General features: G+C 49.3%; 2 protein-coding genes across 12 annotated transcripts in view; one reads left to right on the top strand and one right to left on the bottom strand.

Moving 5' to 3' along the window:
* The window catches only part of LOC308054234 (protein CEPU-1), a 457,457-nt gene extending 445,385 nt beyond the window's left edge, over nucleotides 1-12,072 (bottom strand). The window contains exons 1-2 of one of the 2 annotated variants that reach the window (XM_080366694.1): nucleotides 11,976-12,072; nucleotides 11,302-11,336 (exon numbers count right to left, since the gene is read on the bottom strand). The gene's annotated coding sequence lies outside the window, so the exon portion shown is untranslated. The remainder of the gene's footprint in view (nucleotides 1-11,301; nucleotides 11,337-11,975) is intronic. The other variant, XM_080366695.1, reaches the window with a different exon arrangement.
* A 157-nt stretch (nucleotides 12,073-12,229) lies between these two features.
* SNX19 (sorting nexin 19) overlaps nucleotides 12,230-17,839 on the top strand; it is a 132,035-nt gene continuing 126,425 nt past the window's right edge. For 7 of the 10 annotated variants that reach the window (XR_013924044.1, XR_013924047.1, XM_080366677.1 and 4 more), the window contains exons 1-6: nucleotides 12,231-14,376; nucleotides 14,788-14,926; nucleotides 15,643-15,743; nucleotides 15,906-16,025; nucleotides 16,319-16,449; nucleotides 17,617-17,713. Coding sequence is in view for 6 of the 10 variants with exons in the window: in XM_080366677.1 (XP_080222803.1) it covers nucleotides 12,841-14,376; nucleotides 14,788-14,926; nucleotides 15,643-15,743; nucleotides 15,906-16,025; nucleotides 16,319-16,449; nucleotides 17,617-17,713 (2,124 nt within the window). In the remaining 4 variants the exon portion in view is untranslated. Of the gene's footprint in view, nucleotides 14,377-14,787; nucleotides 14,927-15,642; nucleotides 15,744-15,905; nucleotides 16,026-16,318; nucleotides 16,450-17,616; nucleotides 17,714-17,839 lie in introns of all 10 variants that reach the window. The other 3 variants (XR_013924046.1, XR_013924045.1, XM_080366681.1) reach the window with 3 other exon arrangements.

Below are 17,839 nucleotides of genomic sequence, written 5' to 3'. Positions count from 1 at the left end.
TTGTAATTAGACTGTGAAGAGCTGAAGGTTTGATAGCGAAGGCTTTGAGCTCATGATTAGACACAGCGCATTTGTGCCTGCCCCACGGCCACCCTGCCACTTTCAAGAGTGGAGAGCAGAGCTTGGGTCAGGCACTTCGGTGCTGCTGCAAACGCTGCTCAACCTGCGCAAGAACAGCGCCCGCTACGCTGCGGCCATACACGGCGCTTCTTCCTCCTCCTCCCCTTAGTCACAACCCACATGTCTGTCTCCACAGCTTTAGGAAAACCACCATTTCCCAGCTTTGAGATGATCTCCAGCTGATAGGAAGCTTTAAGCCTACAAAGCAATGCTGACCTAGGGCAGCTACTGATCAGCTCCATTTTTTGAAGACCTCAATAATCTTAAGCGTCAATGGTTCTAGATAGCCACGTTGATGACTATAATGGTCCATTCCATGCAGAGGTTCACAGGCTCCCTAATGAGGGTTTGGCAAACCACTGGGGTTGAGAGACCTTGGGAGAGCATGGCTTGGGATGGATTGCCTTCCCAGCCACAACCCGCCTTGCTCAGGGCTGGAGGTTGGAGGAGATCTGCTGGAGTTCACCTGAAGTTGCCCTACACAACCCTTACCATGGGAGCCAAATCCAGAAATTCACCCCATGGTCCAACGCTGCCTTTCAGATCTGCTTGACCAAGCTGTAGTTTCCTTCTCGTACCAACCAGAACTGAAGAGTCTCCTCCTGACAGCCTGCACTACTGCACAGGCTTCTCAAGAGACACTTCACCTAAACAGAGTATGGGCAGGGACAGATCTGAGAGCTTCAAAGAGCTTTCCTTTGACTCTTTCTCCCCATAGACACCACGAGGGATCCCTCTGGAAAGGAAGATCTGAAGATGAAGCCTCCTCTTCCTCCCGATGCCATTAACAAGGTGAGAGAAGGAGAAAGACCGTGCCGCCTCAAATTGAAGGCGAAGGTGGTTCCCCACTGCTGAATTAGTCTGGTGGAGGTGGAGGGGAAAAATAAGATAGAAAGGGATGAGTTTTACCTTGCAAAAATATTTATTTTTGCAAGCATTTTAAGAACCAGCGCCTTCAAAAAAGCTAAGCAGCACTTATCTACCAGTCCCCTCTCTGGCCGTCATGGGATGGAAGGAAAATGTGGTGAAACCAGCCCATCCCCATCCCCATGCCAATGCCTACGCAACGAAATAGCGTTTAGGGAGGTAAATCACAGCAAAAATCTCTCCCTGTAGGTAAAGGACAAGGCTAATTTCCCCCCCCCCCAACATTTTAATGGACAACTGCACACCAAGAGGACTCCCACGCACGGCAGACAGACCTCGTGGGACAGCCGCGCGGGAGGTGACAGCGCTGCCACCGAAGCTTGGCAGCCGAATTCAAATGAAGTTTAAAAACTCTTCTGACATTTAAGAAAAATCAACAAGCATCTAAAGTGATGAGGGGACCAGGCATATAACTGGCTGAATGTCACATTTAAAGCTAGAAAGATAGCAGCTGCTTTAGGAGATAAAGCAGGTGGCTGGAGTGGTAAATAAGGCACAGAGGGCCAGATTCTGCTCTCACACCTGCATCCCTCCATTGACTGCGATGGAGCGACTCTGGGTTTGCACCAACATGCCAGCCAGCCAGAACGGGTCTGGAGGGTCTATTAAAGTTTAATACTTCTGAGCATCAACAAGTGTGCTACCAGCCCCCTCCCTTGACTCGAAATTTCTATACGGCCCACAGCCACACCAGTAAAAATTTATTGATTTAAATTGGCAGTGCCCTTTTTGAATCAGTTGTCGTTCTGACTGATGTACAGATATGAGCAAAAGGACATTTGAAGCATTTTAATGCACTTTTTACTGCATTATCTCTCACCATGATCTTAGCGGCTTCGTGGAAATGACTCACATAGCTAGTAGAAGAACCTAATGTAATTAACGACCTGGCAACTCTATAATGATCCTTTCTACATAAAAAGGTCTTCCCTATGCTATGAATAGACTTGAAGTAATTTATTGCAATCCATATAAAGATGGGACTGCTTTGACCTTGGGGATTTTCTTTAAGTTTGGTTGTTTTTTTTTAAAACAACCATAATTGCTAAGAAGATTTTAAGTGATAGCCGTTTAAAGCAAAATTTTTAAATGCGATGTGAAAAGTGAAGAATCATCGTGAACAGCCTTCAGAGAGAATATTAACAAGCATCGTCTGCATCACTTAGGGATGAGATTTCAAGACTAAACAATAGATTTCTTCCATTTCTTATGGGCATTCTCCTAATCCTCAACACCCTGAAGCACAGACAAAGCTTTACTCCCACGAGTAGCTCCCAGGAAATGATGAATATGCAGGAAAGCCTGCGGGGAAGCCAAGAACCAGCAGTTTCACTGCATTCTCCCGGCTGTCCCATGAAGCTGATGACCTTCCTGTTAAGGACCCAACCGAGGTAAGCCTCAGTTTTGTATGTATTTAATCCATACGCCCTTCTCTAACAGCACATGGACCTCCTTGCTCATGCAAACATCTTCTCCCCCACCCCGAGCTGCCCATGCAGTCCACACATCAGCGCTCCTTATATTTAGATTGAGCTCAACCATGATTTACGGCCACGGGGCTGTTGGTAAATTGTTAGCTTTATGTCCAACGTGATAGCTTGATATCAGCTTTTACTGTTTGCAGTAAAGCCTTTACTCTTTCCATCTTGCTAACACCTCGCCTGCTCGTGCGTGTTGCTTGCTTTCCCCTTGTTTCTCATTTCATCTGGCTCGTGCGCCTTTCATAATCCCCAGTCCCCTGCATTTTCACAGGGAAAGTATCATAGGCAGATGATTTAAGCAGAAGTTGAGTTCAGTCTATCAGGGCTCTTTTCAAGGTCTTTGAGAGAGGCAGGGACACCTGGAAAGGGGTCACATCACACGCTGGATTAGTTGTCGCAGGACATCTAACACGACGTGCCAGAGTGACTTCTACCCTTTGAAGTACCCGGAGCTGTTTTGATTCCTTTCCCAGAGCTTTGGGGCCATCTCGATTACAAGGAAACATGTTGAGCGAAGGAATAAATCTGGCCCAGGAAAGGGTAAGTTGCAGGTCTGACTGGAAAAAGCTGGGATGGAACCGCTTTCCGTCAGAGAAATGAGATTTGTTGGAAGTGAAACGCTTTGCAGAGTCAGGTCTTTTTCTGCAGAAATTTCATTTCACAGAAGAGGGGGGAAAAAACCCAGCCCACAAAATCCGACAACTTTGAATCATCCTGCTTTGATACTCCTCAAAATCTGGTATTTGCATTCTTTGTTTCAAAACAACTTTAACCTCAGACTTATTTTCCCTCAATCGTTTCCCATTGTGCTTTGTCAAGTAAGACATAAATAAGCTAATGCAAAAAACAAGAGATGTTCCTGCCTGTAATGTTTTGAAGGAGTTTGGGAACCCAGTGAAACAAAAACACCCTCGCCAAAACTCACAGCTGCAGAACTTCCCTGGTGGAAGGGCATGGAAAAACCTATGTATTTCAAATTTCCTTGGATGAGGACTGAGGAGTCACCCTTTCCACCAAGCGGAAACACTTGATATTTAATATATCAAGCATTTAGTCAAGTATCATCAAAACAACTACAGCAAAACACAATTTGTTTCACTTCTAGGCTGCTCTATCATATTAAATATACAGGACTAATTTTTTATGTTATTTAAGCTTTAATTAAACGTGAGAATTACATTTAAGAGAAACAAAGAGAAGCGACAAGTCAATACCCACACTCTTCATTTCCAGTCACTTAAAATGCTGGTAGAAGCGATGAGACTCAGCATGAGCTAAAAAGCATCTTCCAGAAGAAAGTTATTTCTCAAAAAAAACCCCAACACCAAAACCAAACAACCACCCCTCTGCCATCCCGCTTCCTATTGACTATCAGATCACATCACTCACAATCGCTACCATATCTCACATTAAAAAATTAAGTCCATAACTGCAGAGAAACATCTACCCATTTCTTTTATAGCTTCTTGCCACAACGAGCTATACATCTCCATTATCACGGCGCTATCACCAACACACAATAGATCTGAGCTCGCATCGTAAATAACACTTTCATGTAACAAAGTTACGCTTAGGAGTACAAGCATAAATTAACACTCAGCCATGTAGCTCTAAATAGTGTTTTAGGCCTTGTCAGAAACCAATTATGCAAAATATCCTCCTCGCAAAGATCTGCTCGTGATACTTCAAAGCATTACCTCATTTCAACCACCGTGGCCGAGGCACGGGGCTGTGAATCAGGAGGCGAGGGCTTAGCTGGGAGATGCTTGGATGATTAAACCCTCTGAAGTCATCTAATTGCTGACATCATCTCTTGAAAGCATCTGTACGCCTTCCAAAAATATAAAAAATAAAAATTCTAATTTGCCATTTCTACACCGGTACTGAAGATGCCTCCACCCAGTTCCGAGCCCATTATCCCAAGCCAGTGAATATCCCGAAATCTAAATAAACAGGACTGACTACCAGGAGCGAGATTTGCCAGGTTTAATAAAAGATATTGCCGATAAAGCTTGCGCTGCCAGTATCTTTACACCATTTTGGCTGCAACCCAGAGGACTACAACACAGCCTTATTTCAGCCAGGAACCCAGGCACAGGAAGATTAAACGCCTTTCGCAAGGTCACACGCAACCCGGGGTGGGGGGTGATGGTGGGGGGACTGAGATGCATCCGTTATCTTTCCATCCCAGGTTGGATATCTGAAACTGGAACCCATCAGAAATCACTAGCTGGCTGTAAAAATCTTGGCTGCTTTCTGTACAAGTGAGGAATGGGTATGAAAACCCCTAAGGATGTTTACTAAATTCGCTGGCAATTGTTTAGCAATACTCATTTAATTGTCCCAAATACCCTGTCCCTAAGGTTTCTTTTTTTAACCCTTTATTACGACGCTCCCACCTCACCCAGCAGCCAGATTTTAAGATTTCCATGATTCTTCCCAAAAAATGTACTGCTAGAGCATGGCTCCCCTTGGTCCGCAGGCACATTTTTGGCCAGCTGAAGCCATCTCCTCCTGGCCACGTCGGCTGCTCACACCTCCCGCGACTCACAAGAGTTTGCTGCAAATCTGATAGCAGATGTGATTTCCAGCTGGGTCTATAGACCAACCACAGCAGGTTCATTAATAACAATTATTAAGTGTTTTATGTTACAAATTAGGCCTGTAGGAATACAAAAAAAAAAAAAAATATCCAGCCAGTTGGTTTACAGTCTCTTGTCAGGAAGAACTGTAAATTCCCATTATCACAATACCATCATCACAGCAAAATGGGTATAGGAACTCATCATAAATAATGCTTTAAAATAGCTAAATCATCTTTGGATGCGAGAGGATAAATTAGTACCCGCATGCAATGGCATGGAAGGCCTCAGCTAACAGCTTCCATGCATCAGCCAGCAAACGCACAGACTTTTTGGAAGATGCGCGGAGAGCATCCTTCTTCTGCTGCTTCCTAGCATCCAGCCAACGACGGAAACTGCACCAGAAGTGACAACCTCATCGGTCTGGGAGTTTTGCTTAATATATAGTAACCTCACACCAATATCCTTTGGGAATTGATAGGTTGTAAAATGATGGAGGGATGAAATAAATCGCTTCCAGCCGTGCCCTCAAGAGCTGCCATGACTCCAGAGACAGGCTGCAAGAGATGCAGCGACCCAGACAGCCAACACTGGCTGGAAAATGCAGAGAGGCAGGGTTTGCTGTGGGCTGACAGGAGGCCAGACTCGGGGGGGGGGGGAGGGGGAAAAGTTCATTTAACTATGTCATTCCACACCCTAAGGGACAACCTGCCTTAGAGAAGCTCCTTCTGCTCCATCCTCCTACTCATGAACTTCAGCTCCCCAGCACATGGCACGATGGCCCCAGGAAAGAGGGTTAAAAAGACTCAAAGCCAGAAGAAACCTAGCCTTCTGCCCACAAAGAGGGATGGGGAAAAATCATTTTCCACTTTCCTCCCCCAGGAGGCCCCTACTTTGTTCCATAAGAACTATTTTTCCCAGAGATCCTCGCTCCTCTCGAGGGTGCGCCGAAGGTGCAGTGGACACAGATAAAAACGGCTCTGCACTCGCAAGAAGAGATACCGAGGCCACGGATCCCACTAGGGATATCTCCGGCATTTATTTTCAGTCGCTTCTGCCTGGGGCTGGATGTGAGACAGCAGAGAAAAGGGAGCTTATTCATCCCATTACTGGGCCCTGGAGGCATCCAGTTCCCCCCACCATGAAAATTTTAATAAAACTGGTGCATCGACTTTCAATTAGAAGGCCGTAAAACGGTTCATTTTCATCTGTTTGTTGCACAGTAACACAGATCCTCGGGAGAAAACAGCGCCTTTTCCAGACTGTCTGCGACGCAGAGAGCATTAATTGAATATTCTGTTGAAACCACCTTCAATTAGTGCCTCCGAGTTTTGCATGACATTCATCACTGCAACTCGCCCAATTCTGCATGCGGCACATTTGGGGTTTCATGATGCGCACATCACATTAACTCACAGCATTATCCCGAAAATAACAATTTTATTTGCTAATGAGATGCTAGCTGGTGGAGGGTAGGCTGCTGCAAGAGGCTATGGCTTCCCAGTCTGGATGGCATAAAGCAAAATGGGTTCCCCAACCACAGAATAACCAGCGTGAATAATAAATTCCTCATGCTAACCCAAACCATCCCATCGCTCCTCCAGTTTCTCTGCATGGGGAAGTTGAGGCCAAGCCTATGGCTGATGCTATAACATCGATGCAGCGCCCTTCATTAGAGTTCTCCTAACAACCTGGAAGCCAAAATTAAGTTCATCCACATCCCAGATGGGATTCGAGCTAGAAGTGTTTGTCCTATGGATTCTAAGGCACCATCAAGCCCTGAAGTTCCTTTTTGAGGAATACTTTAGGAAAAAAATTCCATCCAAGTGCTGGCCAGGAGACTGATGCAAGACAAAAATCTCACTCCAGTTACTACTTCTGCCAGCTGCAAGCCTCACGCACACCGAGGGATGGCTGTAGCCATCCATTCCAGTTCTGATTTCTCCCAGTAACCAAAGAATTTTTGCTGCAAATGCTGCCCCGGACTCGTTCAGTTCACAGAGCAAACCAGTCCCTGCTGCGATACCTGGCACTCTGCAGAGCTGTGATGCTGCTCTCCTCCACCTCACAGGCCATCACTCAGCATGGAGCAGAGATGCTGGGAGATATTCTGGTGGAAAGATGCTTTCATCTCTCAAATAAAAAAAATAAAAGCGTATTTCAAATTTTGTGTGCATCTCTGCTGACTGGGGGGATCTTTTTCTGCTGAGTCCTAATACGCAGCAACCTCCTTTCTACTGATTTCAGCAACTGCCAGCGCGTCCCCAAACAGCGATGCGAAAGGCAGAGAGGAGCCAAGGTGTTTGCCAAGAACTTGGGACCACATAGCCCACGGCAGCACAAGCAATGATGGGACCAAGGAGACTTAGCGGATGGGGGATTTAGGCACATTACACATGGCTGTGCATCCCAGACACTATGGAAACGGCTCAGCTGGCTTCAGTCTTTACACAGGGAAGCAGCACAGCTTAGAAAGAGAAGCCCCGCGAGCAGAGAGCATCGCTTCCCTGTGGCACAGCCTCAGTTTCTCCAACTTTAAGAAAGCTGAAGCATCGTACGAAAAAAAAAATAATTAAAAATGACACAGACTTTGCGGAGCATACTGTCATCTACTGAGGTGACAGCTTATATTAGCAAGGTGATATTAATAAGCAACTCTTACATGCAAAATTTTCCATACAAAATCGCATGACGTTTAACCTTGCGTCAAGTGCGTAGCAAGCTGATTATTTTAATTACAGCATGGCAGGTTGGTTGGGTTTTTTTTTTCCCTGTTGCAGCTCCGTAATTAGCATCAGCCAACAAATCACTAGAAAGCTGCAGACGAGGAGCGGCGTGAAAATACGGTCCATAGGCATGCATCTAACATCCACGTGCAATTAACAGTTGCACACGCCAGCAGCATGCACGAGGGTAGCTGGCCACTTGGATGAGCGATTACCAAGGCTACGCCACGTGTGCACCGATCAAGGTCCCCTCCCAGCACCAAACCACTGCTTAAGCCTCAGGCTGAGCGGTCGCAGTGCGAAGCTGCTGTGACGTTTAAGGCTCAGCACGGTACAAATTTCCCTTCTTGTACATAAACCATCCACATCTGCGTTTTCACCGGGGCTTGGAGATGGCTTCCACCAAAGACTCGGACAAAACACACGTCTGCTTCAGAAGAAGCCCAAACACAGCAACAACCCCAGCGCTCTTGACAAACCCCACATACCGGCCAACAATTTTATTTATATTTTTTTTAATTGTTTCTTAACTTTCTATCTGCAGATCTGCAGAGCACTCTAATGTAATAAGGTCCTCTGCACAGGGGATTAGTAGGCTTATATCCCGTGGATCCAATCAGGAAAGTCTATCAGCAAAACATACTTATGTTGATACAGCTATTATAATCTGCATAATTCTTCTGAGTTCACATACTTAATGGATAGCAAACAGAGTCATTACTGCTGCAACTTACATCCATAGGATTTCTATGAGCCATTCACTGCAGTGTTTTTTATTATTCATAGCTTTAGTTATTGATTTTCAGGAGAAGATACATGCTTTTAAGCACCATAAAAGCAAGAGAGGAAAACAAATAGCACTATTCCAAGATTAATACACTGCTCATAATAAAAGTATGGCTGTCACATCACTCGGTGTATAGCTGATGGAGCCTTGACAAATTCCATGCAAAATGGCTGAGTTGCTTAAGAAGCTTGTTAAATAATTTAAAGGCAAGTTTTACTGGAGGCAGGAAAGTTCTTCCCCAAATCCACTTTCTTAGATTTACGAGCTAGGAGGATGTTAATCAACCCAAGTGCAGGATTCAGCTGGGATGTCGCCTCCCAGCAGGGCAGAGCCTGGGTGGAGGGTTTAAGGGATATATGCCACGACAAAGTGTGGTACCCAAGTGGTTCATGTCTGCAAACTCTCCAAGCCACGCTCCAGCTGACAAGCTCGGATGCAATGGTGATACACTCATCACACCACAGGGCACCACAAACCCTCCAAGGGGGGCTCATACACCTGGGAAGTGCACACTGCTCCTCCTGCCCCTTCCCAGCTCTCCAACACAGGATTCACCTCCAACCCAGACAACTTGATTACATCTCAAGATCCCCCGCAGGTCAGGACTGGCTACAAAGAGACTCTTCTCCTCTTGCCCTGATGGACTTTCTCAGCAAACTCAGAGTCATTTAGGTTGGAAAAGAGCTTTAAGACCATCAAGTAAAACCATTAACCCGGCCCTGCCAAGCCCACCACAAACCATGTCCCTAAGTGCCACAGCTACACGTTGTTAAATCACTGCAGGGATGGTGACTCCACCACCTCCCTGGGCAGCCTGACCCAGTGCTTGACAACTTTTCAGGGAAGAACTTTTTCCTAATGTCCAATCTAAACCTCCCCTGGTGCAACTTGAGGATGTTACCTCTTGTCCTGTTGCTTGTTACCTGAGAGAAAAGACTGACCACCCCCTCGCTACAGCCTCCTTTCAGGTACCTGTAGAGAGCAAAAAGGTCCCCCCTTGAGCCTCCTTTTCTCCAAGCTAAACACCCCCAGCCACCCCCTATCAGACCTGTGCTCCAGCCGCCTTCCCAGTTCCGTTCCCATCTCTGGACACACTCCAGTACCTCAATATCTGTCTTGCAGCGAGGGGCCCAAACCTGAACCCAGGGTTCCTCTAGCAGCACAGACCCTGCCAGGAGGTACGAGCGATGCCCAGGGACATCTTCAGCCTGTAACAGTCCAGAAGTGGCACTGGGAAGGGCTGGCCAACTCTTGAGCATCTTGATATGACAACAGCTCTTTTATCACCTTGTGCTCCCTGGCAGGCGGAGAACTGCACTGCCAAATCAACCAGGTGGATCACAGCCATCATCCCTAGCAGAAAGACTTCCAGCTTCAGGATATTTATGTGCAAAATAGCTCCCAGTGCCCAAGAGCTCCTTCAAAATCAACATCACAGAACAGCAAGAGTATAGCCAAGCTCAAAGCCAGTGGAGCATCGCAGAACAGCAACAACACGCTTGTTTGTTCACTTAGAGGCTCACGTAGGAGGCAAAAGACCTTCCAATTACAACATTTCTATAGCAACTAGGGTCCCACCATGGTCTTTTTGTTCCAGACACTGTACAGACTGTCTCCATATTAATAACCCTGCTTCCCAAGGAGACAGGAAACAAAAAAACACCTAGGAGATCAAATATAAGGAGTCTGTCCGCTCTAAAACCAGGCAAGGAGGGACACAGCTAGGGGAAGGCTCTGCAGCAGCTTGCAGAACATCTGTACTCAGCGTCAGCACCTAAAGGACCTTACAAGCAGCCTCCCACAACTGCGCTGCAGATGCTTTGCCAGAGTTCAAGTCATGAAAATCACCCCAACAGCTTCCCGCTCCCCTCTTTCAAGTTCAAAGGAAGGGAGTCAGCATCTAAGTCCTCCACGCTTGACCTCCAAGTTCCTACTCGGAGAAGAAATCCATTTCTGTGGAGATATTTAGGGAGACCCGGGCGCTGAAGCATCGCAACGCGGCGCTCAGGAGATACTCATCCTCCAAACAGCAACGGGGGGAGACAGCCCCAGTTTCGCCACAGGGAACAATTAAGGATGGGATCGATGTGACCTGCCTTCCCATCCATCTAATCAAGCCGTGCCAGCTTTTTGGGGGGGGGGAAAGAGGGGGGATGGCAGCCCTGGGATGCAGCTGCCTGCCCTGACAGTGCCTTGCCCCCCCATCACCTCCCTTCCATCCAATTTGAAGGAGAGGAATCGGACCTGAAGTTATTTCCCGCATCGGAAACCACTGCCAAAACAGGGAATTGCAGGTATATTTCCACCCGGGAGGAGCTCTAGGAGATGGCACGCTTCAGCCAGTTCATTTTTTTCCTGCATTATTTACGTCCACCTCCTCTAAAACTTCCAGCCTGACGAACTTCCATAAAGCACCTTGGCAAATCACCTAAGGGTGGCCCCTGCAGCCAAGCACCACTTCCCCAAGACAGATATAAATATTTAAGGACCCCAGAAATTCTTCCCTGTCCCACTGCCATGTTTGTAATCAGGAAAATCCGGGATCCATACGAAGGCAGGTGTTTGAGAATGGCAAAAAAAAAATCAAAGAAAGTTGATTTAGCCCAAATACGAGTCAATTGCACGCAGCACCTCACCCCCCGAGACCAGCAAGGCCCATCACCCCACCCCGCACTTACCATGAATAATAAGCTCTCAGATTCTTGCTTGATACCTGTTATAAATTAATTTATTTCAATTAGCCACCCTTCTTAGCCCAACAGGGCAACAGGAGCTCCCCACCGGCCCCTCACACCGCGCCGTTGCTCAGCACCCACCCCAGGACCCCACCACCCGCCATCAAAACCTGCCGTCAGCGGGGGAACAGGGATGCTTGTCACTACCGGCATCGTGATCAGAGCATTGGTATCGTGATTTTATTGCGTTGGTATCACAATCAGAGAGTTGGCATTGCTCCGGTACCGCCGGCACAGGCCGCGCTGTGCCTCAGCACCTTCCAGCCCTGCACACCAGCACCGCACCTGGCTCCCAATTAATTAACTAATGGCTGCAGGCTGTGGCTAATCATCCCCCACCCTATTGGGCCCCAATGACCCTTTTTTTTCCTTTGTTTTTTTATTTTCGGGCAGGGCCTGATGAGGCTAATGCAGCCCAGGTGCTTCCTGGGGTGCTCAGCGCCTCCCATCCAGCGCAGCTGCCCACTCACACCTTTTCTATTTTAAATAGCACAGACATGCATTTTTTTTATTTTTTTTTTAATGCATGCATGGTAAATTCAACGCTTCTTAATGCATGCAAAAAAACCCACCCCATAATAAAAGGAAATACAACTTTTGCTGCTCTTAACACTTACAAAACAAACGCAGCGCAGGCCTGCACGCTTTCTCCACAGAATCCAAGTAAATCACAGAGGGTGGGAACGTTTTTTCCCGCCTCGAAAACGGGGCTGTGCGAACTTTGGGGATTTTTTTTTTTAATTTAAAAAAAAAAAAAAAAAGCGGAAGGGTGTGTGTGAGGCCTCCCGCCCGCTAGGGGAAGCCGTGGGGAGGCGCCGCCGCTGGGCCGCGATTCCCGGCGGGGCGGGGAAGGAACCGGAACCGGAAGTGGAGGTGGAAGTAGCAGCGGGTGCCGGGGAGGCTCCGCGGCGATGCTGGGTGCCGGCCCCGGGGCGGTGAGCATGGCGGGGTGCGCCGCGGTGTGGCCCGATGTCTGTAGGGCGGCCCTGCTGAGGAGCCCGGTCGGTCGGTTGGGTCCCGGAAGCCGTGAAGGAGCGCGGTCGGGTGGGCCCCGCTGAGTCGGGTGGGCCCCAGTGGCCGTGAAGGAGCCCGGTCTGTTGGGCCCTGCTGGGCCGCGCTCAGTTGAGCCCCGGTGCCCAGTAACGGAGCCGGGTCTCTTGGGCTCTGGCGAGCCCCAGTGCGTGGTGAGATGCCCGGTCCGTTGGGGCCAGGTGCCTGGTGAAAGAGCCTGGTCGGTTGAGCCCCGGTACTCGGTAACAGAGCCCGGCCTATGGGGTTCTGGTGAGCCCAGGTGGACGGTGAAGAAGCCCGGACAGCCGGAGCCTGGTACCCAGTAAAGGAGCCCAGCTGGTTGAGCCCTGGTGCCTGGTAAGGAAGCTGGTGGAGCGGTGGGAAGCCCAGCTTGGCAAGCCTCGCTGCGTGGCCATTCAGGCCCCAACAGCCCGCAGAGCCGCAGTGTGGCCCCCCCGGCCCAGCCCCACCATGCCAGGCCAGAGGCCGTCAGGGGTCCATCAGGCGCTGCTGGTGTTGGTGGCTGTGCTGGGCTGGCTGCTGGCTCTGCGACTCCTGCTCGACCTGCGGGTACTGGGGCTGCTCTGTGGGGCGCTGGCGGCGCTGGGCGGCTGGCTGGGCCCCCGGGCCCTCAGCCCCCACGGCCGACGGCTGCGGCTGGAGCGTTTTGTGAGCTCCCTGCGGCCCCAGCCCCAGTGCCCGGCAGCCAAGGGGCGGCTGGAGAGGGAGATCGCCAGCACTGTCCACAAAGTGGTGCGGGACTTTGTCGCCTCCTGGTACCGCACAGTCAGCAGCGAGCCAGCCTTTGAGGCTGAGGTGGAGAAGGCCATGATGGGCCTGGCTGCCGAGCTGAGGCAGCGGATGGGGCGAGTGGACCGCCAAGCCCTGGCCCACCGCCTCCTCCTCCTCTGTGGCCACCACTTGCAGAGCTACTTGCAGGCCCTTGAGGCCCTGAGGGGCAATCCAGAGGGCAGCCGGACCCTGTGGCAGGAGTACAGCCGGCTGGCGGGGCCACATCCTGCACTCCACAGCCCAGTGGCTGAGGTGAGCTATGCCCGGGCTGCTGTGGAGATGCTGCTGAAGGCGCTGGTGCCCCAGCCCCACCTGGAGACGCGGACAGGGCGCTTTGTGGTGGTGGAGCTGGTCGCCTGCAATGTGCTGCTGCCAGCCATCAGGAAGATGGCCGATCCTGACTCGATAAACCTGCTGCTCATTGGGGCTTTCTCCAAGAAGCCCAGGGGTGAGGAGCCACCCCCTGCACCCCCAGTGCCTGATTTTTTGCCCTTCACAGTGCAGACAGACGCTGCCCCTGCTGGGCTGACCCCCTCCCCAAGGGCTACAGAGGTGCCCAGGCAAGAGGCAGGGCCTAGTAGTGAGGGGGGAGAGGATCTGGTGAGCAGTGTGTGCCACACAGAGGAACCCTTCCTCCACCCGCGAGCCCTGGGCTCCCTCTTCCCCTGCGAGGGTTTGGAGCTGGAGTCCCCTGCACCCGATGTGGGCCAGGGCACGGACCTGCTGGCATCGTCACCTGCGCGGGAGTTCCTTGATGCACCACTCCAGGACACTTCCACTATGCTGGAGGGACCGGCCGCTTTGGAAGATGGCATGGGGAACTTGGAGGAGGCCCTTGCCACCAACTCAGATGCCGGCCTGCTTCCCACCTCTGCTTTTGCGCTGAGCTCCTGCCCTGACATCCAAATCGACCTGGCAGTTGAGAAGGAAGAGGAAAGCTCAGCTACCCCCAAGAAGTCCTTCTCACAGAGGCCCTCCAGCTTGGGGAAAGATCTGGGGGCAGCAGAGGGTCCACCACGAAGCCCACCAGACCCCGGGCAGACACTGCCCCTGCTCTCATCCTCCCCAACGGCTTCCATCAGTACCTTCAGCTTTGAGCCACTCAGCAGCCCCGATGGGCCAGTCGTCATCCAGAACCTGCGGATAACTGGGACCATCACTGCTCGAGAGCACAGTGGGACTGGCTTCCACCCCTACACCCTGTACACTGTCAAGGTAAAGGCTCCCCTGGGGGTCACTCCTTTTCCAAGATCCTTGCCCTGGCCGGGGAGAACAGGCTGGTGTTTGGAGATGAAGACTTGTTCTGTGTGTGGCTCGACAACAAATTTTGTCTGACAGTGGGGGAATATTGGGCACAGTGGCCATTTGGGTGCGGGATAGGGGTTCCTGCTCTTGGCTAAGGGTGGCACCGGCCTGTTTGAGTCTTTTGTATCCTGTTTTCACTAGTTCTTTCATCATGAGAGGTTTGCGTGCTGTGCAGCTGCCGTTCTTTAGGGAAGGGTCAATCTGAGGCATTGCTGAATGGGACCTCCGTGGGGTCTGGGATTGTGGGTCCAGCAGGGACTGCAGTGCATCAAGATTGTTTTGGGGTCTGTAAGAATTATTGACTCTTGCCTTCTTCCTCAGTATGAGACAGCCCTGGAGAGTGAGAGCGCGGGCAGCCTTCAGCAAATGGCTTACCACACAGTGAACCGCCGTTACCGGGAGTTCCTCAACCTCCAGACCAGACTGGAGGAGAAACCGGAGCTCCGCAAGTTCCTGAAAAGTCAGTGCCTGCATCTGCTTTCTGAGAAAATCCTTCTCCCTCTTACCCCAGTCCGTGCTCCTCTGGTCTGCAGTGCAGCTCTGGATGCTGGGTTGTTTGTGATGCCCACGTCCTCCATTGTTCTATGCAGAGCTTGCTAGAGGAGAGATTGATTACTTTTGGCAGCATGCTCCAGTGTTTCAAAACATGCTTGTTCCCCTTCAGATTGCAACACTTGCTTTTGTAGTTTTGCATTGTAACAGTGAATAGAAACACTGACATCTGCAAGCATCTTGTTTGCGTACAAGGGAGTAGCACCTGTTGAACATCAGCTTTTTTTAAAAAGAAAACAGTGTTTATTCTAATACTACTTATGTATAAAGTGTTACTGGATGTGGCATGTTTCTACATAATCCTTTGGTTCTGACAGATCTGAGGGTTTGGCTGAAAACTGCTTTGTTGAGGATTTTGGGGCTCTTTAAATGATCTAGAGTCCTTGTGCTCAACTGGTGTTCTTGCTTCTTTAAACTCTAAAGGTACAAATGATACGAAATCCAGCAGAACATGAGTTCTGTATGGATTTAAGGTCTGGTTCAGGTACCCTGGTCTGAGGGGCATATCATCTTGGGCTAACGCCTGGCAGTGCGTAGTGGTAGTCTCAAGCATGAGAGCATTAAGATTTTAATACAACTGTTGCAGTTTTCTCGAGCTTGCTACTGGGTTTGTTTCCTTTGTAGATATCAAAGGGCCAAAGAAACTGTTCCCCGATCTTCCATTTGGAAACATGGACAGCGATAAAGTTGAAGCCAGAAAAAGTCTGCTAGAATCTTTCTTGAAGGTGAGATACTTTCTTGTGTGCCCCTATGAGCTGGAAAGCAGTGCTCGGGACATCCCTGTACTGACAGACAGTGGAGCACATAGCACATCGGATCTCTTCCCCTTGTGCTTTACATGATCAGTTGACTCAGAAGAAGATCTAACGCTACATCTTTCCTTGCAGCAATTGTGTGCGGTGCCTGAGATTGCAAACAGTGAGGAGGTGCAGGAGTTCCTCGCCCTGAACACTGACGCCAGGATCGCGTTCGTCAAGAAGCCCTTTGTTGTCTCCAGGATAGACAAGGTAGACAAATGGGAAACTGGTTTATCCGAACCACTTAACTGCACCTAGACATGCCTCTCAGCCTTCGGTGTCTGCATCGATGGCTGCTGCAGTAGTAGCCAAAAAACTCAAATGCTCTCTGTGTAGCTGGGCTCAGCTTGCTCCGAAAGCCGTAAAGCCAGGAAAAGCCAGAGCCCATCTCAAAGAACCTGGGGTTTTTAACAGAAAATAGAGCACAGGCCTGAAAACGCCTCATAATATTTTAATGGAATAAGAATATATTCAGTAATTGATGGCACTGCTGGCTTTTGCAGATCGTTGTCAATGCCATCGTGGACACCTTGAAGACAGCATTCCCCAGGTCAGAGCCCCAGAGCCCCACGGAGGATCTTAGTGAGTCTGAAGTGGATGGGAAAGCACAGACAGACGGGAAGAAAGCTAACAAGTAAGGGCTCCTTCAGCTTCCCCTGTGCTTTATGCAGAACAAGGACTTCATGCATAAACTGACTCCATCACAGGGAAGTACTGACTTGGTACTTTATGTGTTGTGGCTAGCACATCGCTATCGTACTCTAGCTGAATTACTTTCTTTCATACACTGAGCAAGCGTATTTGAGTTCCTGTTTGGATAAAGGATTTTCTAGGAATGCTCAGGTATTCACAGAAGGTGGGGTTCTTCTTGAGGGAGCTATGAGGTGGTGGCATTTGCTGGCAAAGATGTTGATGTTCCTGGACAATTGCTTTTTAATCTTGTGCATGACTTACATGGTGAGTCACTGCAAAATACAGCTCTTAAGTTGTCTGCTTGAAGGTTTGCTCCTGCCTCTCCCATGTGTTTCGCACAGTGGTATGCCGCCTTGCCCAGCAAACATTTGAATATTTATTTAGGGGTAGTGTTTAAGGTCATTACATATATGTTGCTCACCAAGTGTTTATTTGGTGTTGCTGGCACTGATGAGCCCCATTGTGCTCATCAGTGATTCTTCCCTTATGGAAGAAGGAAAGGTTTCTGCATGATTATGGCTTTTTTTTTACCTGCAAAAGCGATGTTTGCTAGAAAAAGCTGTTTCAGACAAAAAGGCATACCAAAAAAGCACAAGTTTTGAATCTTGGGTGAAAAAGGAATTCCTTAATGATTAAACAGGCTATTTTACAATTTGTCCCACAATCCCAAACACCCTTTCATGTCCTCCTTTCTTGCGTATGCATGTTTATAATTGGATTTCACAATCCTGCTGAGTATGTTTCATCTCCAAGGCTTTTCTGAATGCTTTCCTGTGTATGCTGCAATGCCTACGCCTTGCTGAACAGAAATCCTGCATCTGTATGTAAGCTTGTGTGTGATATAGCTGCCGAAGAAGGTGCAGGTGGTGGATGTTGGAAAGCCTTGGCTAGGCCCATGTGTAGTTCAGGAAAAGCAATTTAAATGCTTTTGTTGCTTGGTTTTACTGCCACTCTTAGTTATCTTGGGAGCAGATGCTTTTTTGAACCACTTTAGGTCAAAAGTGACGTGGTACTGGACAAAGCTGGCCCTGGTTCTTGGCTGAGGCTGGGAAACTCATCACTCTCGGCTTGTGGAGAAAACTGACTGCGCCCTGTCTCTCCTCTCCAGGTCCAGGCTGAGGTTCTCATCCAGTAAAATTGCTCCAGTGCTGAGTGTGAGTGAAGCGCATGACAGGATCGTGTACTCTATCAGGGAGGGCAGCACTGTAAGTTCAGATCCCTTTTGCAATCTTTTCGTGATTTTAATCATTGCCCTGTTTGGGTGCTGGCTTGGAATAATCCATGTGCACAAGGGTCGTGGCTGCTGCAGCATTCTTCCCACATGCCAGGCC

The sequence above is a fragment of the Falco punctatus genome (assembly GCF_963210335.1).
Source record: "Falco punctatus genome assembly, chromosome: 16".
Lineage (NCBI taxonomy): Eukaryota > Metazoa > Chordata > Aves > Falconiformes > Falconidae > Falco > Falco punctatus.
Note: the sequence above shows the minus strand (reverse complement) of the source record. Positions and strands in the feature narration are given on the sequence as shown.